Genomic DNA, 24,469 nt, shown 5'->3' with positions numbered 1-24,469 from the left:
AAATAATACCGAAATATTCAGATTCTTTTATTAGCAAAATGAAAGATCATATCAAGGCATGCAATAGTAACCAAATAGAGAAGAGTGGGAGGCTAAAGAAATCATCACATACATACAGTAGAATAGGCTAGCTAAATTCAAAATAACCTGTAAGCAGTGAGCTTCATATTCACATTTTAGTAAGTAATTTAATTTCTGAAAATCATCATTTGTCATACTTAATTGACTTGACATTGTTAATATATTGTTTTCTAGTTTTCTTTCTAATCATTGTCTTTAATTTTATAGTTGTCTAAGAGTTGTAAGCTTAAGCTCATAGTTTTATGCACATACATAGTAATATTTTAATATGTCGATTCTAGGGATCTACTAAAAAAATTGGTTTTTAGTGGAAAAGGAGTTCTTTACTGGCTTAGGAAACTGCATTTTAGATGTTGAACTCCCGTAAGTTCTACCTTTTCTACCACATTGGCTTGAAATTAAATTTGCAGCCATCTCTAGCAAGTGTTTAGGATTCAACTTAATGTATCTGGTGATTAGATTTGCCTTGGTTCACTGTGATATCCTATATTTATTCTTTTTTTACCTCATTTTCTCACCTATCATGCTATATTTTATGTATCTGGATAACCATCCTATATCCTTTCAGGAACATGAGTGGGTGTGAATGTTTGCTTTTAGCAGAGGGCAAGGGATGTATGGAGTAAAATTTGATTTGATATATGGAGTAAAATTTATAATCTCGGGTAACTCAGGGCCAGAGATTTGAGATAGAAACAAAAGCTCTCCCACCTCTTTAATCAATTCTACAGGAATAAATGGAAGTGATTGCTAATGTCCCTTAATCCACCTCAAAAACTAAATCATCATGTCTCTACTTTTTCTTGGCAAAAATTCCAATGCCCTCTAGATGTCAAAGTTCATCTTGAGTAGCGCTCTGAATATCAGTTTATCTTTGAAAAGTAATGATCCAATGCTAGATACTTTTCAAAAATAAATTTTGAAGCAGTGAATACTGGACAGAACTCCGGAAGTATACTGTTATCCCACAAATTACAATATAGAATACCCTTTTTTCCGAGTTTTCGAGGGTAAAAAAATTACCAAAAAAATCATTTTCTGGAGGAGAGAGGATTTTCAAATACACTGTTTTCTGAGGCTTCACATTTCTAGTCCAGCTTCATTGAACTCCAGAAAATAGGCCCTTCCATTATCTTTGGATGCAGATGAACGTGGTTTACTTATGGCATGTAGTAGTGATTGGAATTATAGGTACTGAAACTCTAAAGACCTAGTCATTGGTGGCGGTGGGAATTATTTACCGTGGCAACTTGTGTTACCGTGCCACAATTTGCATTATGGCCAAGCGGAAACGCTACCACCCTCACCGGTAGCACTTTCTCCTGCCAAAGGCACGTTCCAGTCCTACCAGAAGTGGACTGCCGAGCAGCCACCTCTGTCTGCCTTTACTGCACTCTGAGGTGCCCTGGATTACAAAGCCCTGGAAACCGGAGCCCTAATGCGTCCCACAACACTGCCTGCAGGTGGCAAATGCGTCCCCACTGCCGCGAGTTGGGGCGGAACCCCAGCGGCTTGAACCACTTCTTCCCGACCCCGAGAGCTTGAAAACTGCTCTGCCCCCACGTTCCAGTTCCAGCCCCGCGACCTGGCTCCGCCCGCCCCCGAGAACACAGCGCGCGACGATTGGCGACGCCTACGGGGCTGGGCTTCGGGAGGTGGGCTGAGGGGGCGGTACTTGGGAGGAGACAAAAGCCTGGAAGGGGCGAAACCCTGCCCCGCCCTCTGGTTCTGGATTTCTGCAAGGGCGGTGTCAGAAACCCAGAGAGCTTGGGTCCAGTTAAGATTGCCTGCCTGTGCGCTTGTGAGTTTAGCGTGAGAGTGGCTGTGGCGACCCTTGCGCTTCGCCAGCGTTCCTTCCCTGCAGGTAACCCTTGGACTCCGAAGGGCGTGGGGGAGGCTTTAATTCTGGAATGAGGAAAAGGAAGAAAGAACAGATCTTGGGTATGAGGGAAAAACTTAGCAGCAAGACTTGGGTGCTAGGAAGGGAAATCTAGGTTTTGGCCGTGGGAAAAGGAAATGAGAAGGAAAGGGGTGCTGGTTGCCTGGGTGTACAGAAGGGGGGAAGGGCATGGGAGGAAGGAATTGGGCGATAGGAAAGTTGGATGCAGTGACAAGTGGAAGACCGGGTCTGCACCTAGGGAGAAAACTGGAGGTGTGGGACACGTAGAAGTCTTGTGTGTGAGAGGAAGAAAACGTGCCGCAGTTGGGACCTGAATGCAAAAAAGAACGTAAGCTGGAGACTTGGGCGTGTACAGCGAACTCAGGCGGCGGGGACTATCAGGGAGGCCGAATGAGTGCGTCCGCCAGGAGGCGTGGGGGGGGGGTGCAGAGCTTGGCAGCTGGTTGGAGGGAGGTTCGCAAGGCCACCCGGAGTTGGGGAAGATAGAGTGGAGAGACACCCGGGCTGGCTCCCAGTGCCTGGTGTTCAAAGGTCCTGGCACCGAGGAGGGAAGGGGCGGGCCTGGAAACCTGAAGAAGGGATCACAACTTCGACTGCAGCTCACTTGCGCAGCAGCCGGCCTCGGGACGTCCTTAGACCCAGAGCCTGCTGGTCATAGAGTCGCTCAAGGACGTCCAAACCCCAAGACCCGCTAACGGGCCAGGTGCTAACGGACAATTGGGGACACATCCTCAGCTGTGCACACGCAGAGATTGTTCGTGCTCCCTTGACCTTTATTTGGAAGGTGCCTGTGAACCTGAAACTGCTCTTTGCCCCTCTGGATAAAAGTATTTTTTTTATGTTAAGACTTTCTATTCCCTGTTTTGTTTTAGAAGATAAACTTCTGTCACTTGAGACTGCAAGACTGAGAGGACTTGGAGGGATTAGAAATTGATTCACTTGCAAAGGTGAGAATAACAACTTTCCCCCTTCTGTACTTGCTTTGATATGGCAATACTGCCCTTAATCTTGGGGGATAGCCCTAGCACTGCAAGGGAGTGAGCCATGAATATTTCAAATAATAAATTGCAACTGCTTCCTTGTTTCTACACTTCAAGATACTATTTTTGCCCAGAAATTATTGTATCCTCTCAGCAAAAAAACATTCTGGCTAAAAACTTGGGTTTGAGGAAAATAAAATTAAATTAGATAAGCAGCTCTTTTCTTTTTTATTAAAAAGAAATATCATTGTAAGTTTATTTTCTGGAATTGCAGGAGTATGTCAGGAGATTGGATTCAGATGCTTTCAGACTAAGTGACCTGGTGATTGTTGGGCCCAAGTGGAATAGTCCATCCTTCGAAAGTTAAAATTGAGGTGGAGACAAAATCTGAGGGGCAAGGGTAAAATGGAACCAAAAGCTCATCCCATGGAATCAAATTCAGAAAAAATACAATTATGCCCTACATCATAGTAAAAATTTATTGGCTAAGTAATGTGAAGAAAATTCGAAATGTTTCAGATATACGTTCTAAGATTTAGACAGATTATTGCAGAGAATGTTTTGTTTAACAAAGAAGAGACTAGGAAACTAAAAAAACAGTCACTCAGTCTTGACATTTATTTAATTTTTTGTAAAAACTAGACCTGTAAAGTCTTGATATTTAAGTACAAAATATGACCTTCTATTAACTGTGTTTGATGTTGGTGAGAAATATCTAAGACATTACTGTTTCATGATACTGTATAGGAACATGGCCATGGAAATGTAGTATGAGACTAAGATAAGTTCATTGCCTTTTGTGGTTATGTGTGTGAACAAAGACAGGTATGACAGTGGGATGACGCATGATTGAATCATATGCTTTATGTACTATTAGTTATTCTTTTTTTTTTTTCTTCCTTTAGCGATTCTCTTGCTCTTTGCCTCCCAAGTAACTGGGACTACAGGCGCCTGCCACAACGCCCGGCGTTTATTTTGGTAGAGACAGGGTCTCAACTCTGGCTCACTCTGGCTCAGGATGGTCTGGAATCTCTGAGCTCCAGCAATCCACCCGCCTTGGCCTCCCACAGGGCTAGGACTATAGGCATGTCACCACACCAGCCAATTATTTTTTAAAGTACAGATGAGAAGTGATTGACAACCATATCAATGTGTTTATTTCTTTTATTCTACATAAGCTCAAGAAAGTTCCTCAGTAATGATCTAGGGAACTTCCTAAACTCTAGTATTAAACAGGATTCTAGAATTGCAAATTTGGGAAGTGAAAATAGGTCTGGGGGTTGGAAATATGCACATGTCCTAGTTTGTCACTAGAAACTGAGGCTTACTGTCTACTAATCATTACATTTTTTTAATTTAAAGGCCAAAGTACTATAGCTCAGTTTTCCAAGAGTGACTGTTTAGGACTCTTACCTAATAATTTTTTAGTCAGTTCTCCTGACTTTTCTGTTCTGAGCTATAATTTTAAGGCATAAAAGCAATTTGTAGTTGTTTTGTGGGGAAAAAAAAGATTCCATTAGGGCATCTTGAGAAGGGAACTGATAATTATAGCATGTTCAGGGCTACCTCTGCCTCTTGGGAACAAGCATGCATCATGGCCTTCCTTAAAGCCTCACAGTTTTGCTTCTCCTAAAAGATCCACCTTTCTCCTTTCTGGGAATCAGATTGATTGATATTTGTTACTCTCACATCCCATTTCCAGAAACAATGCTGCTTCCCTAGCCCAGCCACTAGCAACTTTCCTTTGCCCATGAACAGCTAGAAAAACAGTCCAGGAGTTGGGATACCAAAGAATAGGGCAGGGACATACATGGGCCCTGGATAGTAGCCCCTCTGTATTGAGAAAGTACTTTTATATTTAGCCCCACATCTCTAAGGTCTGCATTATCACTAGGAAAACATAGTTCCATCAGAATTCTTCATCTTTCACTTTGAGACTTAAAGTTGCCTAGAATATGAGTCACAAGAACCAACTAGATCTCCAAGGACATTTATTTTAATGAAAATAGCCTCTTAAAAAAGGGAAAATACTAGCACTCATCATTCTGCTCATCTTGAGGGCCTAGTAAAATAAGGAGTTGAATAATTCAAATTAACACAATAGTGTAGAAATAATCTCATTTCATAGGACAAGCCAATAGTTGAGAATGATGATTGCACTATGAAGGGCATTTTTTCTATCTCATAGGATTATTATGAAGGTGAGGGCTGACTCAGAAACCACATCTGAAACATACAACACAATGCTTTATACAGGGAAAGTGCTCAATTCTAATGTTAAATATTATATTTAAACTAGCTTTTTATATATTATATGCTATTATGAATTGTTCTTTTAATTGATTATAATAACTAGATTGGTTATATTTTGTTTCCACTTTATGATGAAATAAATGGGCCAGGTGCAGTGGCTCACGCCTGTAATCCTGGCACTCTGGGAGGCCAAGGCAGGTGGATTGCTTGAACCAGGAGTTCGAGACCAAAAGCAAGAGCAAGACCCTGTCTCAGTTACTAAAAAGTACAAAGAAAAACTAGCCAGGCATGTGGCAGGCACCTATAGTCCCAGCTACTTGGGAGGTTGAGGCAAGAGGATCATTCAAACCCAGGAGTTGGAGGTTGTTGAGCTGTGATACCACAGCACTCTACCCAGGGTGACAGTTAGACTCTGTCTCAAAAAAAAAAAAAAAAAGGAAAAATGTATATATAATGAAATAAATGACAAGGCATATATTTTGTCTTTTCTTCTTTTTAGGTTTATTGAAGCCAAAATGTCCAAAAAAATCAGTGGTGGTTCTGTGGTAGAGATGCAAGGAGATGAAATGACACGAATCATCTGGGAATTGATAAAAGAAAAACTCATTTTTCCCTATGTGGACCTGGATCTACATAGGTAAGTTAAGTACCTCTCTATGTGGCAAACTCAGAAAGCCTACTCTGGCCAGGGCAATGGGACACACAAATAGTCTTAACTACGCAGGAGGTGGAAGCTGAAGGATCCCTTGAGATTAGTTCAAGTCCCACATGGGCAATATAGGCACATAGTCAGACGCCATCTCTAGTAAAAAGGGAAAAAAAGTGTAAGCTAAGTTATTTCAAAGTACAGTTAGCCTTTTTACATAAATGTAATTATTTTATGGATAAAGTTTTTATAAGCCTAAATATATTCAGGTGAATCTTGTATTTTAATTTTAACATGCAGCTAGAAAAACTGAATTTATCATTGTTTAGAAGTCAAGAATTATAAGGGGTTATGTAGCCAGGCACAGTGACTCACACGTGTAATCCTAGCACTCTGGGAGCCCAAGGTGGGTGGATCGTTTCAGCTCAGGAGTTCAAGACCAGCCTGAGCAAGAGGTAGACCTCATCTCTATTAAGATAGAAAAAGTTGGGCAGTGCCTGTGGCTCAAAAGGGTAGGGCGCTGGCCCCATATGCCGAAGGTGGTGGCTTCAAACCCAGCCCCGGCCAAAAACTGCAAATAAATAAATTAATTAAATAACACCTATTAAAAAATTAAAAAAAAAAAAATAGAAAAAGTTGGCTCGGTTCCTGTGGTTCAAGCGGCTAAGGCACCAGCCACATACACCTGAGCAGGTGGGTTCGAATCCAGCCCAGGCCCGCCAAACAACAATGATGGCTGCAACCAAAAAATAGCTGGGCATTGTGGCAGGTGCCTGTAGTCCCAACTACTTGGGAGGCTGAGGCAGGAGAATCGTTTCGGCCCAGGAGTTGGACAGGATGCTATGAGCTGTGATGCCATAGCATCCTACCCAGGATGACAGCTTGAGGCTCTGTCTCAAAAAATAAAAATAAAAAGTGGGCTGTACCTGTGGCTCAGTGAATAGGGCGCTGGCCCCATATACCGAGGGTGGTGGGTTCAAACCTGGCCCCAGCCAAACTGCAACAACAACAAAAATAGCCAGGTGTTGTGTAGTCCCAGCTACTCGGGAGGCTGAGGCAAGAGAATCACCTAAGCCCAGGAACTGGAGGTTGCTGTGAGCTGTGACGCCACGGCACTCTACCAAGGGCAATAAAGTGAGACCCGCCTTGGTGTGTGTCACACTTTATGGGGGCAAGACATGATTGCAAGAGGGACTTTACCTAACAATTGCAATCAGTGTATCCTGGCTTATTGTACCCTCAATGAATCCTCAACAATAAAAAAAAATAAAAATAAAATAAAGTGAGACCCTATCGCTACAAAAAACAAAAAAAAATAGAATATGTAGCTAGGTGTTGTGGCGGGCACCTGTAGTCCCAGCTACATGGGAGACTGGGGCAAGAGGATCTCACTTGATCCCCAAGAGTTTGAGGTTGCTCAAAAAAAAGAGGTTGGACATAGTGGCTCACACCTGTAATCCTAGCACTCTGGAGGCCAAGGCAAGTGAAATGCCTGAGCTCATGAGTTCAAGACCAGCTTGAGCCAGAGCAAGACCACATCTCTAAAAATAGCCGTGGGTTGTGGCAGGCACCTGTAGTCCCAGCTACTTGGGAAGCTGAGGCGATCAAAAGCTTAGGCCCAAGAGTTTGAGGTTGCTGTGAGCTGTGATGCCACAGTACTCTACCAAAGGCGACAAAGTGAGACTCTGTCTCAAAAAAAAAAAAATTATAAGGAGTTTTCGTGAACCAAAGAAGCTGGAAGAAGTAAAGAAAAAGAAAAAAAAAAAAAAGGAATTATAAGGGGAACAAAGTGATTTTCAGGTCTAGCTAACCCTCTGTTTGCTGTAATGGTTTTATTTGTAATAAAGCAGTTGCCAGGAATAACACAATGGATTGTTTATAAAACGGAAAATAAGAGAGGATATAAGAAACAATAAAGAAGCTAAATGTAGTTAATGCAATTTTTTGTTTTAATTTATCTTTTTTTTTTCATAGAAGAGTTTTGCTTTGTCACTCAGGCTGAAGTACAGTGGTGTAATCATAGCTCACTGCAACCTCTAACTTCTGGGCTCAAATGATCCTCCTGCCTCAGCATCCCTACAGGAGTGCCACCACACCCAGCTCATTTTTTTTTTTTTTTATAGAAACAGGGTCTCTAGCTATATTGCTTAGGCTAGTCTGAAACTCCTGGCCTCAAGCAATCCTCCCCTATCAGCCTCCTGAAGTGCTAGAATTCATAAGCCACTGTGCCCAGCCGAAGCTCTATTTTCTGTCACTCTATTTAAATAGTCAATGACCTTTTTTCCTTGCTTTTGGCCCTTTTCACACAATTGTAGCACAAAAAGAGCACCTGAAGTTTTTTAGCTCAACCCATACGTTCCTGCAGAAATCATCAGTATCCCCTTGCCCTGAATTTAAAGTATTTAGGGGCAGATGTGAAAGTCTATGTAATTTTCTTATACTTTTTCCTGTGTTTTTCATAAGCTTGCTCCTGCTCTTTATACATTTGAACTAGATAGACACAGAATTTTTAATAGGGCAAAGTGGCTGAGGACTGGCATGGTAAAATGTTGAGCAACACATTTCAACCAAACTATTGGCCACTCTTTAAGTGTATTATTAATAGTTTACCTCAACCCAGACGTATTACTAAGGACCAGTTATTTGCTTTGGTGAAGAGATTTAATTAAACATCCTTTTTAATTGTTTTAAATCTAAGCTGCTGATAATGTCTATGTTATAACCATGATAAGGTGTAAATACTTACAGAGATCAAGCAAACATATAGGAAATGAAGCATTAAAAAGAAAAAAAAAATTGTCTGGGGGTGGTGGCTCTCACCTGTAATCCTAGCACTCTGGGAGGTCGAGGTAGGTGGATCTCCTGAGCTCAGGAGTTCAAATACCAGCCTGAGCAAGAGCAGGACCCCATGTCTACTAAAAATAGAAGAACTAGCTGGCATTGTTGTGGGCGCTTGTAGTCCCAGCTACTTGGGAGGCTGAGGCAAGAGGGTCACTTAAGCCCAAAAGTTTGAGGTTGCTGTCAGCTGTGATGCCATGGCACTCTACCCAGGGCTCTGGGACTCTGTCTCAAAAAAAAAAAAGTCTTCCAAGTGGGTTAAAGAAGCATTTTAGAAACTCTCTCCTGTTTCAGAACTTTATGTGGCAGTAGGTGAGTTTGCAGAGTTTTGCAAGTGTGCTGGCTGCAAAGGTGCTTTGAATCTTTTTCACCTGGAATATAAGGAGTTTTAAAAGGGAGTCATTTTGCCTAAGAGGAAGTCATTGGCCACAGACTAAAGAATTTCTGAAGGCTCAAACAAGTTTTAAGTTGTTCCAAAATTTCTGTTATTATTACTGACCAGTTCTTTTTGAGAGGAGTGGAATCAAATTGTTTGTTTTGTTTTATGTGGGTTAGAAGGTAGTCCAGGCAATTATTCCTTCTTTTCTCTTAGAATTAAGAAGAAAAGCAAAAAAAACACTAATTTGCTGGTAGATTCTTGTGATGAAAATGATTCTCAGAAACATGAAAACTGTTAACCATACTTCTTTTAGAGATTAGATTAGCCATTCGTAAATTGTACATTTGTAGGCATGGCTTTGTAGATTTATGTGAATTATCTAACGTGAAAGAACTTGGAAATATTTTTATTTGTTACTCTCTCTGCATCACGCATTGAGTGGAATATCTAAGGAACGGAAAATAAGAGATGGAAAAGGAGAAGTCTGTAGGCTTAATGACTCAGCAGGTTTTAAGAGCTGTAAAACTTTTTGAAAGCCTTGGAAAACAAATTGCTACATTATTTTGTTTTCCTACTTTCAACAAACTATCACATACTTGGAATAAAGCTTTGCGATCATTTTCTGTGTTGTGGACAACCACATGATCGCATTTCAGCTCTGAATTGACCTGCGATCTGGGTGTTGATGTGTGTTAAGCTGTAACTCTCTGGTGTATACAAAACCATTGATAGATTCTATTATCCACTAAACTGCAGGCTTATTTTCAGAATAGAAACTTGCTCAAGAATTAGGGAAAGGTTCACCTTATTACTAACTGGCGTTAAAGAAGAATCATTAGCATTTTTGGCCTTGACTGTCACATATATTCTTCTTCCCACTCTAATGCCAAAAGATAGAAGAATCCTGCCTTTATTTTAAAGCACAATATCTACTAAGGAAAAAATAAGATGGTGCTAGGGTGGCGCCTGTGGCTCAGTGAGTAGGGCGCCGGCCCCATATACCGAGGGTGGTGGGTTCAAACCCAACCCTGGCCAAACTGCAACAAAAAAAAACGATAGCCGGGCATTGTGGCAGGCGCCTGTAGTCCCAGCTGCTGGGGAGGCTGAGGCAAGAGAATCGCGTAAGCCCAAGAGTTAGAGGTTGCTGTGAGCCGTGTGACGCCACGGCACTCTACCCGAGGGCGGTACAGTGAGACTCTGTCTCTACAAAAAAATAAAAATAAGATGGTGAATAGGCTTACATTTGTTTGCTAATTATATGGAGGGCAACCAGGGCCAAGGGTTGCTCTTGCACAGTTATATTATAAGGTGAAAACAGGAGGCAAAGAGCAGAATTGATGGTTTCCTTTCAGTTTCCTGATAGCTTCCCACTACAACACAAGAAGGCGTGGCCCAGCAGTCCAGCATTAGTTCCTTTTTCAGTTGGCAGCCATATTCTGTGCTTACGGTGCACTGATGCAAAAACTTAGCAGATTTAGGGGTGTTCGGAGCCTTAACATTCTGCACAGCATGCTCTGCATGCCGTCACTGTGGTCATAGGTTCTCACCCATCCATTTGTCTGAAAAGCTATGTTTCTAATTTTTCCCTCCTAAGCTATGATTTAGGCATAGAGAATCGTGATGCCACCAGTGACCAAGTCACCAAGGATGCTGCAGAGGCCATTAAAAAATACAATGTAGGGGTCAAGTGTGCTACTATCACCCCCGATGAGAAGAGAGTTGAGGAGTTCAAGTTGAAACAAATGTGGAAATCACCGAATGGCACCATCCGAAATATTCTAGGTGGCACTGTCTTCAGGGAAGCTATTATCTGCAAAAATATCCCCCGCCTTGTGAGTGGATGGGTGAAACCCATCATCATAGGTCGTCATGCTTATGGGGACCAAGTAAGTCATTTTGGCACAATTTGATTTTCCATATTTTGTCATGGCCCAGATGTTCTGATTTACATGTGTTTTATTCCCTTTCTGGTGTCTATGCCTGTTAAGCAAGGTTCAGATCCTGTTCCACCCTATGGCTAAACTATCCCTTCACCTCAGCCAGTCCCTTCACAGATAACCTTCGAAAGCCCAAGCAAGGGAATCTACACAGATGGTAGTGGTGCAAACTCGCTAGTCCTGAGAATGTCACCCTAAGTTCTTACCGTTCATATCATATCTTTTCGTGTGTGTGTATCCTTTTGGGTTTTTTATTGGGGGGGGGGCTTTTTTTTATTTTAGTATCAGTAACTTAGAAGAATGGCCATGGTTTTTAATGTCCAGATTAAAAATTCCAAACCTCAGATTGATTCACTGGCTGTTTAAATGCACATAGACTTATACAAAGCATTTATGATACTTTGGTGCCTCAGTTTCTCTTTTTTGAGAAATGAGAATAAATTGCCATCTATAGTGAAGGACTTTATATGCCAGCAGTGTCCTGTATAATATGCAATCTTCACTGTCATCTGACTGCTCTTATACCTACTATTATTATAGTATTAATCTAAACAACTACATGTGGCTGGCACCTAACTCTGAGTATTCTGATCCAAATCATTGAAGAAGGTGCAGTGCAGCAAAGACTGGTGGCTGCCAGGCACATTTTTCCACTAGAGTAGCTAAGGCCCATAAGGGAGGTGGCTGACCTTGAACATCACATTCCTGAGAGTCATCATCCTGTTGCAGCTGCTTTCAGAAAGATTGCTTCATATGGATAAATCCTGGGCCTGGTGTTAGCAACAATGATACCTTGGAGAGACTGAGCCTGGACAGTTGAATCTCAAGTCCTTTGATAGTGGATGCGTTATTTACACTACATCACCGTCCTTCCTTGCAAAACTGTTGTGAGAATCAAATGAGATAATACAAGTTAAACACTCAAGGATCTCCAACCTGTGGCCCTGAAGGCCACATACAGATTATTTCAAGGACTGTTTGCTAGTCTGTGGTGTCAGATATCACAAAAAGTATGCGCGGATCTTTTCTTTTGCTCATCAGCTTTCACTGGCCTGTGTATGGTAAATGTGTGGTCCAAGAAACTCTTTTGCTTCCAGTGTGCAGCCGAAAAAAGATTGGACACCCCTGCTAGCACTAGAATGGAGTAAGGACAAGCATTAGTTCTATCGTCATCATCTGCACTACTACAACTAGTATTATTATCATCCCCCTGTGGCCTCCCGGCTGTGATCATCCCTCTTCCTCTGTTGTCCTATAGCGTGTTTTCAGTGTATGCCTTCTTCTAACACTTAAAAGCTCTTATATTTCTTCTCATTTATAGATCCCCTTATTAGGTTATGAGCTTTCTAGGGAAAAGTACCTTTATGCTATTCCCTGTTCTCTATGTACACATATGAGTACTCAGAAAACTGACCTGTACATGATAGGCACCTAATATTTACTGATTTGGGGGAACTCTCTGCACCTCTTCCTCTTCATCTCTTCAAGAAAAGAAGATTGAGCCACACTGCCCTAAGTGTCTTCTAGCTCTATATTGTATGACTATTTTCCTTATAATTCCTGTTAGGATGATTTTCTTTCTATTCTTTCCCTCCTATACAGTACAGAGCAACCGATTTTGTTGTTCCTGGGCCTGGAAAAGTAGAGATAACCTACACACCAAATGATGGAACCCAAAAGGTGACATACTTGGTACATAACTTTGAAGGTTTGTGTGAGTTCTTATAAGCTACATCTTTTTTTTTTTTTTTAACAAATGATTTAGATAACATTTTTTTTTCAGGTTAGTGTATGGCTGCCTAAAAATACAACCTAGATCTCTAGTATTTCTGCAAAACCCCAGTTCTAACTTGAAAAGGTAATTGGCTCCCATGCCTTGTTGTGGCACAGGTAAAGGCACAAAAGGGTTAGCTACTTTTTAAATTTATTTTTAATTTTTATCTTTTATTTCAGAATATCATGGGGGTACACATATTTTGGTTACATGAATTGCATTTGTACAATTTAAGTCAAAGTTATAACTGTACCCCTCACCCAGATAGTGTGCACTGTACCCATCAGGTGTGAATCTATCTGTCCCACCTGCCTGCTTTCTGTTGAGCTTTACTACCAAAGGTGTACAGTGGAGTTGAGCTATTATTTCCAGTTTGAGTACATGTGGTGTTTGTTTTTCCATTGGTTAGCCACTTAAGTAGAAATGCGTGTAAGCAAAGACAAGGAGATAATTATGTAATCTTCTTAAAACACAGAGAAAAGGTTTTCAAGAGTCCTTGCATGAATTATATAAATTAAACATTAATAGCCTTCAAATCACTTATCAGGTAATCCTGCCCTTTGCTTTGGGATAATTTGTATTTGGAAATGGTTGCATTACATATTTGCTGAAATTTTCTTCTTGTGTTTCTGAGTATTTATCCCGTGGAAGTGAAATACTTCTTTACCCCTTTTTTTCTTTTCTTTTTTTTTGAAACAGAGTCTCATTCTGTGTCCTAGGTAGAGTGCTGCGGCATAATAGCTCACAACAACCTCCAACTCTTGGGTTCAAGAGATCCTTTTGCTCTAGCTTCCCAAGGAGCTAGGACTACAGGTGCACATCACAATGTCCACCTAGTTTTTCTATTTTTAATAGAGACAGGGTATGGAACTCCTCAACTCCAGCAATCCACCCACCAGGGCCTCCCAGAGTGCTAGGATTACAGGTGTGAGCCATTACACTTGGCCACTTCTTTCCTTTTCTTTTCCAACCACACTGCTGCTTCAAAGGTATACTTTGGCAAATCTCACCCAGAAATTGCTTAGAGGACCACTGGGCCCTTCTTCTCCACTATTGAAGTTGTCAAAAGCACTCACACAAACAAAAAGCCCAGCACCTCTCTAGCTTTTGTTTTCCTTGCCTCCTCCAAAATCATGTCATTTAATAGAATCTAGTTCTGCAGGTTTCAGCGCTTTTCACATTTGGAGCCCAAGTTTACCCAGGGCATTGGTATTGCTTCAAGTTCTATCTTTCAGTAATAACAAAGTTCATCAAGTAAAAGCTGTGAATCACCAGTGACTACACATAGCATAATTATTCCTACCAGGTACAACTAATTACATTAAGAACTCTCAGTATCCTCCAGGAAATTATGAGAATCTTCATGCAACGTTTGAAATGCAAATTTTTCTCAGTCACTAAGGATTGGGTACACTCCCAAAGTTTAAAATACGTGTTCAAGAATTATTAAAATATGTGAAAGAAAGTTTCAAAATTACTTTTTTCACATTTGAGTGTTATTTCTTGTTCACATCAGTAGTTTTTGGTATTTCAGTATCCATATGTTTTTCTCATTTATGTTACCCTTCCAAAACAAATTAGAGTATCTGTACCCAGAACTTAATTTTCTCCCATTACATGCTTTTGGGAACTCATGGAATATTCATGTTGGAGGCTTGCCTTATATGAGTTCCCATGTATGAGACTCCGAGGTCTGGTCTCATACATGGGAACTGAAAATCAGGTCCTGTAGTTGTGGTGGGTGACTTTAACCTTGTTATAATTAAACCCCATTTACATTTCTCCTTTTTTTCCCTCTCATTGGCTTCCCCTCTACAGATGGTGGTGGTGTTGCCATGGGTATGTACAATCAGGATAAGTCCATCCAAGATTTTGCGCATAGTTCTTTCCAAATGGCTCTGTCTAAGGGTTGTCCTTTGTATCTGAGCACCAAAAACACTATTCTGAAGAAATATGATGGACGTTTTAAAGACATCTTTCAGGAGATATATGACAAGTAAGTACAATTCTTTTTTTCATTTTTCTTTTCTCTCAAGTAAGCTGGTATTTATCATACAGAATTTGCACTCTCTTCAAGGTAAGGGCAGAACTGAGTTTTAAGAGGAGTAAAACAAAATCATCTTGAGTCGCTTTCAGAAGATAAATGTATTCTTAAGTATTATTGTTTTAATAAAAGTACCCTCTTGGTGATAGAAAGGTCTAATTTTTTAAGTGTATGCACTCAGAAGTTCATTGTTATAATTTAAAATTCTGTTTTAGTATAGTCATTTGAACTTAATTCTAAACTTATTACAACTTTGAATTCAAGATGATATAATTCCCTTTTTTTTTTAGCACTTACATTCATTTATTCATTCAACAAATGTTCACTGCATACTTATTACATAGTGCGGCTCAACCACCAAACAGATATAAAGGTAAAGCAAGCACAGACTCACTTTTCAAATATCTTGCAGGCTTAGTTTGGTTTGGTTTGGTTTTTTTATCCTATATATTGCTTTTTTTTTTTTTTATTTTAAAATACAGTATTATGGGGGTATAAATGTTTTGCATGAATTGCTTTTGCTGTTGAGTCAAAGTTTAAAGTGTGCTCCTCGCCCAGAGAGTGTCTATTATACTCGTTAGGTGTGAATGTACCTCAACCCTCGTGTCCCCTCCCACCCCCTTGCTTTCCATTGAGTTTTACTACCAAATGTGCACATGGGTGTTGATCAATTAGTACTGTTTTAACAGTGAGTACTTACAGTGTTTGTTTCTCCATTCTTGTGAAACTTCACTTAGAAGAATGGTCTCCAGTTCCATCCAGGTTGTTGCGAAAGGTATTAGTTCACAATCTGTTTTTTTATGGCTAAATAGTGCCCCATGATATACGTATACCACATTGTATTAATTCACTCATGTATTGATAGGCACTGGAGTTGGTTCCACATCTTTGAGGTTATGAATTGTGCCACAACAAACATTCACGTACGCTTATCTTTCTGGTAAAATGACTTTTTTTCCATAGGGTAAATACCCAATACCCAATAGTGGAATTGCTGGATCAAATGCTAATAACGCTCTTATAAGTGCAAGTGTTCAGATCAGGGATTTTAGATGAGAAATCTTTGCTGAGGCATTTTGAATTTCTCTTTCTGCTATTCACCTATACTAAGCCTAAAAACTATCGTGGAATAAATCTAGTTTCCTGAATAATATCAAGCAGTTGAATAATCTATTTTTTCTTTACTATACCCCTAAAATAAGCAAATCTTCAGAATCTGATCAGTAGTATATTGTCAGCAGTGAAAAGTATAGTAGTAGTCAGGGTACTCTCCTACCTAACTTCTTATACCTTCTCTGCAAGAGGGGTAAAAAATCACTTTTACAGATGGCTAAATTGGGATTTCACAGCTAGAAAATGATTGAGCAGGGATTTTGGCCTGTGTCTGTCAGACTCCCAAGCTTCTGCTACTTCTACTAAAAAATATTTTCTACTCCAACACCACCGCCACCCTCATCCCCTTTGGGAAAGACAGATGTTGCTCTAACAAAATACTGTTTTTTTTTCATTGTCCTCTTTTCTTTGCTGTTTCTTAGGCAGTACAAATCCCAATTTGAAGCCCAAAAGATCTGGTATGAACATAGGCTCATCGATGACATGGTGGCCCAAGCTATGAAATCAGAGGGAGGCTTCATCTGGGCCTGCAAAAACTATGATGGTGACGTGCAGTCGGACTCTGTGGCCCAAGGTAAGGAGGCCGAGGGCCAAAGGGAAGTGGAGCTTGGGCTGAAGCAATTGGATACTTCTGTCCTCCACTGTAGTTCTCTAATTTGGTAAGAGGGATTTTATGGCCCTTTGTTATGTGGAATGTTTTACCTACAAGGCATGCTGGCCCATCCTCTAATCTGACAGATAAGGAAATTAATCTCAAACTGGGCAAGTGACTTTACTCAAGGTCACAGGGAAAGTAATTGCAGTGAGTAACTGAATGGGGCTCAAGCTTTAAGTATTAACATAGTTTTTCTTTCAACCTTCCCCTCCCTACACAGCATGAATTTTTTTAAAGCCTCTCTGATCTGAAAATTGCTCCCTTTCCCTATCCTGGTTTTCCACCTGGTAAGAATGTAAAAATCCAGGCACTCACTCAGGCAAGGAGGAGTTAAGTGAGAAGCCTGAATTATCTTAAAGGGGGAGTGGGTGTCAGTGGACTGCCTCCATCTGGCAACAAGCCCTACTCATGGTTCTTTGCCAGCCTTGAAGGCTGTTCTTGTACTATATAAAGCAAATGTGTTTACTGCACAGTTTTAATACAGAGAAGCTGAGCAAAGAAGCCCAAGGCTGTTCACAGAATTCCAGGAACCAGGGGTTCCAGTCCTGGGGTAAGGACTAAATTAACAGCACTCTCCTTTCCCTGATTTCCTCGGTGCCAAGTCATTCTCAATTTCAGTTATCTACAAACTGAATTCTCCTGATGAATGTTGTATTGACTTTAATTATGTTTGCTTTTCCCCAGGGAGTTCTACTTTTTCTTTCTCTTAGAAATGTTAAGTATCCCCTATCAGTTTGAAAGGAAACTTTTATGTCAGATAAATGAGTTACACAACTCTCTTTTCCTGCATTCTGTTTTCCTAAGTCCTCACAATCATTTGTACTAAATGCCACAGAGGAAGGAATGCTCCTGTGCGATGACCCCCTGGTGGATAAGGAAAACAACTCCTTGTAATCAGAGTTATGAGAAAGGGACCCAAAGTCATTTCATTATTTTTAAATATCCTCATGGCAACAAGAAGAGAGTGTCAAGAGAAGTATTTCAAATGTAAATGTCAAGTTGTGGAAGTTCAAATAAGGACTTTCAAATAAGAATTCTAAAGCACAGCTTGTAAAGTAGTGCCTTGAGAGGAGACCTGGAACCAAGGCTGTGTCTGTAGATAATGTGACCTCAAAGCAGCTAAACCAATTGACAAGCAGCAGAGATGTCCTTTCATTCGTTCTTCTGTAGACACATGAACTATTTTGGACTTACACTATTTCACTTATGTCCTCAGTTTTGGTAATGGACCAGCTTGTGTCTCCAGATACTAATAGACAAACTCAGCATGGGCATGGCCCTGAACTTACCTACTTAATAAACATTTGAATATTTGGAGCTTCAGACCAACACAGTGCCATGAAAGGAACTCCAGTAGAATCTCCATAGCTGACTCTTCTTAAGTTGACTTAATTTTCATACATTGGACATGCACCACATGTATGTATCAGTACAATAGCCCTAATTTCTTAGGTCAACCACTTCCATATGTTGACCAGTTTGTTATGGTCCCTTAGGTGGTCAATTTATAGAGGTTCTACTGTACTAACCTAATCTCACATAGAAATTTGTGCTAATTGTACTCAAAGATGACTTTTTAAAAAATTATAGTGAATCTACTTAAGTCTCAGACCCTTCCACCCCACCCCACCCCCAAAAAGCTCACAGCCTATTGTAAATTTACATTAGTAACTTCTCAGGTGCTCTTGGGAGGTAGCAAAAGTTGAGAAAGGGTTCTATGACCGTGTGCTGTGACTCAATGCCTATAATTCTAGCACTCTGAAAGACCGACGCAGGAGGATCACTTGAGCTCAGAGTCCCAAGGCCAGCCTGAGCAAGAGCAAAATCCTGTCTCTACTGAAAATAGAAAAATTAGCTGGTGTTGTAGGTGGGCACCTGTAGTCCTAGCTATTCAGGAGGCTAAACCCAAGAGTTGTTAGGAGCTAGCCTGCAGTCACAGCACTCTAGACTAGCACTCAACACGGCTAGTCAACTCAACACTCTAGCACTCAACACGGCTCTAGCCTAAGCAAAAAAAATAAAAAGAGACAGAAAAACTTCAAGTATAAAAGAGTGAATGAAAGAAAAAAAAATTACTTATATAGACTTAAATGTGATTCTCTGAACAGGAAACCACAGGAGAGAATTGTTTGGTTGAGGGTATTAAATAGATACAAGGAAGGGCAAGGAAGATGTTCTTTTTTTTTTTCCTTTCAGATTAATGTGAGGGTACAAACAATTAGGTTATAATGTTTGCATTTGTTAGGTAAAGTCCCGATTATAGCTGTGTAAGTACGATATTCATGAATCCAACACCTCCTGTTTTTCTTTTGTTTTTTTCTTGTTGTTGTTGTTTGTCTGTTTGTTTTTTATTTGGAGACAATGTCTCACTTTGTTGCCTGAGCTAGAGTAAACCATGGCATCATCATAACTCACTGCCACTAAAACTGCTAGGTTTAAGCAATCCTCCTGCCTCAGCCCCCAAGTAGCTGGGGCTATGGGCATATACCACCTGCTTGGCTAATTTTTAAAATTTTTTGTAGAGATATAATCTTACTGCAGTGCCCAGGCTGGTCTTAACTGCTGGCCTCGCATAATCCTCCTGCCTCATCCTCCCAAAGTGCTAGGATTATAGCTACAAGCCACAGTGCCCAGCCTTATCTACCTTTCTTCCCAGTCCAAGAGCAGTTTATGAGCAGTATATGAGCAGTTTGAGAGTAGGAGACAGCTCTCATTCATCTTTATTTCCCTGGCACAGAAAAGCATCTGTATGTAAGAATAACGATAACATATTGAGCTTTTAGTCTGTGGCCAGTATTGTTTTAAGGAATATGAATATATTCTTTTCATATATATTTATGAATGTGTGTCTGTTCATCTAATTCTATACAACTGTTCAACTCTGCCTCTGCTGTTGTAGCAGGAAAGCTGTCATAGACAATCCAGAAAGGAATGGACATGGCAGCATCCCAATCAAATCTTGTGTTCAAAACCAGAGTGCAGTCCAGATTTGGCCCATTAGCAGGCTGTAGTTTGCTGGCCTCTAATGTAGTTGACAATCATGGAATGACAAGGTTCTATTTAAGAAGAAAATTATAGGGAATTAGAAATAAAGGGACCGAGCGGCACCTGTGGCTCAGTGAGCAGGGCGCCGGCCCCATATACCGAGGGTGGCGGGTTCAAACCCAGCCCCGGCCAAACTGCAACAACAAAAAAAAAAAGCCGGGCGTTGTGGCGGGCGCCTGTAGTCCCAGCTACTCGGGAGGCTGAGGCAGGAGAATCGCCTAAGCCCAGGAGTTGGAGGTTGCTGTGAGCTATGTGACGCCACGGCACTCTACCGAGGACCATAAAGTGAGACTCTGTCTCTACAAAAGAAAAAAAAAAAGAAATAAAGGGACCTCGGAGGCCACTAATTCTAATTCTATAACAACTAATTCATCTAATTCTATAACAACCCAGTGAAGTAGGTGCTTTTATTTTTCTCATTATAAAGGTAAGAAAACCGAGCCACTGTAACTAATGAAGTCACAGCACTGGGGTAAATGCAGGCAGTAGGACCCTGAGCCCTCCATCAGGCTTATCACAGATAAGCAAGGAAGATGTACAGCCTTTCCAGATCCTTGGAGATCAGGAGTAGGGACCCTGTTTTCTGAAAGGCAGTAGAATTATTGATTACTCCATGTGTTTCACATACTTTGTTTAAAGACCTATCAGGACTGAGTCATTTGCTCTCATCCCTGAGAGACCCAGTACGCTTCCTGCAGTTGAACCCAATGCTTCGTTTTCTGCCACAAATATAGGTTATGGCTCTCTTGGCATGATGACCAGTGTGCTGATTTGTCCAGATGGCAAAACAGTAGAAGCAGAGGCAGCCCATGGGACTGTAACCCGTCACTACCGCATGTACCAGAAAGGACAGGAGACATCCACTAATCCCATTGGTAAGATGGCGTTTACTTCTACCTTGATTTCTGATCAGAAAGTGCTCTCCAAAGGAGATGTTTAAAGAAACTCAGTATTAACTGCGTGCAAAGTCATCACCAAGTGACTGATTGGTTTTACTAATAAGAGCTGTTTTATTATGTGTTTTAAACACTGTATATGTTTGTTTTGTGGGAGAACATAGGTTACAAAGAAGAATGTTATCAACAAGCATATTCTGTTACTTCTGGTGCAATGAAATGCTACCTAAGGCTACAAATCTATAAGTCACTTGGATAGATCCTTCCAGCAGGGTTTCAAGGACAGAAGATTACAGCCTGGAAAGAGGAGACCAATAGAGACAAAAGATAGACTGTGACCTTTCTTGCATTAAGTGCCTTAAACTGCATACACTAGTACCACATCGTTAAAATGTACTTTCTATTAAAGTTTCTATTGGGTAAAATATTTCCAACTCTCCTAAAACTTCTATCCCATCTGGATAATGAAGTCTGTTACCTAAACAATAAGCTGTTTTGCTTTGGGGAATTGTAACCCATTTGGGGATCCTATAACTGGGATGATTGGAGTGTCACTATTTTCTTCTTTTAGCTTCCATTTTTGCCTGGACCAGAGGATTAGCCCACAGAGCAAAGCTTGATAACAATAAAGAACTTGGCCTCTTTGCAAAGGCTTTGGAAGAAGTCTGTATTGAGACCATTGAGGCTGGCTTCATGACCAAGGACTTGGCTATTTGCATTAAAGGTTTACCTAAGTAAGTATAAGAGGCCCCTAAACTGGATCAAATTACCATTTACCCTCGCTGGGCTCAAACCATCAGTGCTTTTTGGAATTATATGAATTGTTACTCATCTGGTCCAGGGGTCAGTGGATGTTACCTGTAAACTGTCAGATAGTGAACATTAGGTCTTGTGCGATATATAGTCTTTTTGCAACTATACAAGCTGTTCAACTCTGCCTCAGCTGTTGTAGTAGGAAAGCTGTTGTAAACAATCCAGAAAGAAATGGACAAGGCAGCATCCCAGTCAAATTTTGTGTTTAAAACCAGAATGCGGTCCAGATTTGGCCCATCAGCAGGCTGTAGTTTGCTGGCCTCTGTTGTAGTTGACAATCATCAAATGACAAGGTTCTATTTAAGAAAAAAAATTATAGACAAGTAGAAATAAAGGGACCTTGGAGGCCACTTCATTCTACTCCTTTATTTTCCTTAGCTTACAGATGAGACATGCAAGCAGCACAAATATAAGATATACAATTTATTATAATTTCTTAAGTGTCTATAACCCCGGACAAATACCTGAGGGCCCTTGTGTTGCCCAGGGCTTTTCTGAGAACATAATAGCCAGTATCCTGATTGGATTAGCTGCTAATCAGAGACTTCTCCCTCAAGTCAGAATTAGTTACTACCACCCACCTCAAGAAACGCTGTTAAAATTTGACACTAATTCCATGTCCCAACCGGTGTGTCCCAAGATCTCAGTTAGGGTCACTACACCCTAGGAATGGGGGCATACTCAATCACCACATGTTTCTTGAATTTCTGGCAAGAATACAATGTTTGAAATGTTCTTAGCAATGAAGCATTTTTTGTTTGCTTTGTAGCCTGTTTGATAGACTTCTATCAGCAGTTTTATATCAGACATCCATTATCTTACATTTCTTATGTAAGAGCATTATAACTTTTTGTGAGGACATGTAACAGTTTAGGGGAAAATGGGTAAAGGTTTGGCTATACCCTGAATGAGTTTTTTATCTTTTAAGAGTGGGACAGCAGATGTGGGATGGTTTGGGGCTTATCGGCATTTTAGTCTGAACTGCAGCTTTGTGATAGTTTAATAGTTTCACCTTCAAAGCTCCATGATAACAAACCTGTGAATGTGGGTGTGGATGAGCCTGGACTTATGAGTCCCAAGCCATAATCTTGAGGACAGTCATTATAGATTCGTAGCTTACTAACATTAATGGATTTTCTTCCAGAAATAAATAGAATACTACTTTTAAGTAGCATTTCTAGGACTTTTCTCCTATCTGCTGCCGTATCAGAGACAAACTAAATTTTCTCCTTTTTTTTTCCTCCCTTGTTAGCGTGCAACGTTCTGACTACTTGAATACATTTGAATTCATGGACAAACTTGGAGAAAACTTGAAGATAAAACTAGCCCAGGCCAAACTTTAAGGCCATACTTGGCTCAGGAGGATAAATGTTTTCTGGTAACTAGGTCCACAGGTTTACATTTTTCTGTATGACACTCAAGGATAAAGACAAAATGAATTTTATAATTTGTTTAGAATCCAGAGTTTATCTTTTCTATAAGTTTACAGCCTTTTTCTTAAACATACAGTTATTGCCACCTTTATGAATGTGGCAAGGGAATTGTTTTTAAATTTTATTTTATTTTCTAGTAGCAGCCTAGGAATTAGGTTAATACTCATTTGTACTGATTATCACTTCTTTTCAAATTCTGATCTAAATGACTAAAATTAAGAGTGCTCAAAAGGGTAAATGGTAGTAGCTATAGTACTTTTCCCTAAAATATGTAAAGTAGAAATTCACTTCCTTGCCCTCTTGTCCATGACCTTGGGCACTGGGATGTCTCAATGTTACAGATGTCCCATTACATAAGATGGAACTGTACATTTAACTTGCACGTGACTGGAACAAAGTATGAGGGTAACTGAAATGTGAAAACCATTGCAATCATATTTGTTAAGAGTATATTGAAGGTTCCTAATATACTAAATACTTTCAAGGCTATTGGAGAGTTTGGAATCCAGAACAAATATTACCTGGAGGTTTGTAGTCTTGTTTCCTCTCTTCCTCCTCCTGGCCTAGCCTAGCCTGAACATTATGCTACCATACACAGCATATTTCATCCAAGTGCAGTAATGTAAGCTGCATCTTTTTTTGTACTTCTGCTGACCTATTTCATTTCTTTTATATAAATGTGATTTCTCAGAAGCTTAATAAACACTACTGTAGTCCTTTTCTTCATCTGAATTGTTAATTTTAATTAAAATTAAGTACTAATGATTATTCTAAAGTTGTTGGTTTTTTTTTTTTTTTTTTAATTGGATGTACTAGTCATAGGAATTTGATTTTGGGGGAAAAAATCTCTGCTTTCAAGATGTTTATTTTGGGGACAAATGGAAAAGTAAGATAAGGATTCTACAGTGACAAGAGGACCAAAGATGAAACTAAAGGAGTGACTAGGGAATATTAGGGAGAAGAGGTCCTATCTACACACATGCTAAGGAGCTTGGGCTTATCTTGAATGCTAATATGCTAATAACTAGTGAAGACTTGAGAGGTAAGGGAACTGATCATGTTTTTATTTTTCACAGTATCTCTCTGGGCAGCTTTTATAAAGAATGGGTGATGGGGGGAGAGTGTTGGGCACAATAGAAGAAAAACCAGTTAGGAGGCTACTGCAGTACAGTAGGTGGGAAACAATGAAGATGTAACTGGGATGGTGGCACAGGGACGAGAATGGGGTGGATCTCTTCCATGGAAGGCATCAGTCTTGGCCAGGACCAAGGAGATGTGGAAATTGAGGGAGAACAAGTCAAAAAACTTCCCAGCCTCAGCAAGACTGAGATCCCGTCTCTACGAAAAATAGAAAAACTAGCAGGGCATAGCAGTGCATGCCTGTAGCCTGAGCTACTGGGAAGGCTGGGGCAAGAGGATTGCTCAAGCCCAAGAGTTTGAAGTCACTGTGAGTTGTGACTCCACAGCACTCGACCCAGGGAGACAGAGTGAGACTCTGTATCGAAAACAAAAAAAAAAATTCCCAAGTTTCTGGCTCCAAACCTACTGAAAGCCTAGGCCACACCCTAGCATCTCTGGGAGGGAGGCTGTTGTGAGCTTTTGCACTTTCACACCTTAAAAGTCTTTGAATTGGGGTGGGTATTTCTTGGTTATTTCTAGTTTGCCTTCCTGGCAATCTTGGA

General features: G+C 40.5%; 1 protein-coding gene across 3 annotated transcripts; it reads left to right on the top strand.

Annotated features, from left to right (window-relative positions):
* The first annotated feature begins 1,801 nt into the window (after nt 1-1,801).
* On the top strand, nt 1,802-23,562 carry IDH1 (isocitrate dehydrogenase (NADP(+)) 1). Of its 3 annotated transcripts, none has more exons than XM_053597468.1 (10): nt 1,802-1,945; nt 2,854-2,928; nt 5,714-5,851; nt 10,672-10,963; nt 12,617-12,722; nt 14,607-14,784; nt 16,368-16,519; nt 20,380-20,520; nt 21,113-21,275; nt 22,607-23,562. In XM_053597468.1, exons 3-10 carry the CDS (start codon nt 5,730-5,732, stop codon nt 22,695-22,697), a joined length of 1,245 nt encoding a protein of 414 aa, XP_053453443.1. In that variant the 5' UTR covers nt 1,802-1,945; nt 2,854-2,928; nt 5,714-5,729; the 3' UTR covers nt 22,698-23,562. The 3 variants fall into 3 exon arrangements, with proteins under 3 accessions (XP_053453443.1, XP_053453445.1, XP_053453444.1); XM_053597470.1 differs by lacking the exon at nt 1,802-1,945 and adding an exon at nt 2,212-2,309; XM_053597469.1 differs by lacking the exon at nt 1,802-1,945 and adding an exon at nt 2,595-2,765.
* Nucleotides 23,563-24,469: the final 907 nt, after the last annotated feature.

The sequence above is a fragment of the Nycticebus coucang genome, chromosome 7 (assembly GCF_027406575.1).
Source record: "Nycticebus coucang isolate mNycCou1 chromosome 7, mNycCou1.pri, whole genome shotgun sequence".
NCBI lineage: Eukaryota > Metazoa > Chordata > Mammalia > Primates > Lorisidae > Nycticebus > Nycticebus coucang.
This window is presented reverse-complemented; position numbering and strand designations above follow the sequence as displayed.

Bases quoted from the DNA above. Each gene is read 5' to 3' on its own strand.
- IDH1 (XM_053597468.1), top strand. From the start codon at position 5,730: ATGTCCAAAAAAATCAGTGGTGGTTCTGTGGTAGAGATGCAAGGAGAT. The intron at 5,852-10,671 runs GTAAGTTAAGTA...TTCCCTCCTAAG, and splicing joins GTGGACCTGGATCTACATAG to CTATGATTTAGGCATAGAGA. The intron at 10,964-12,616 runs GTAAGTCATTTT...CCTCCTATACAG, and splicing joins GTCATGCTTATGGGGACCAA to TACAGAGCAACCGATTTTGT.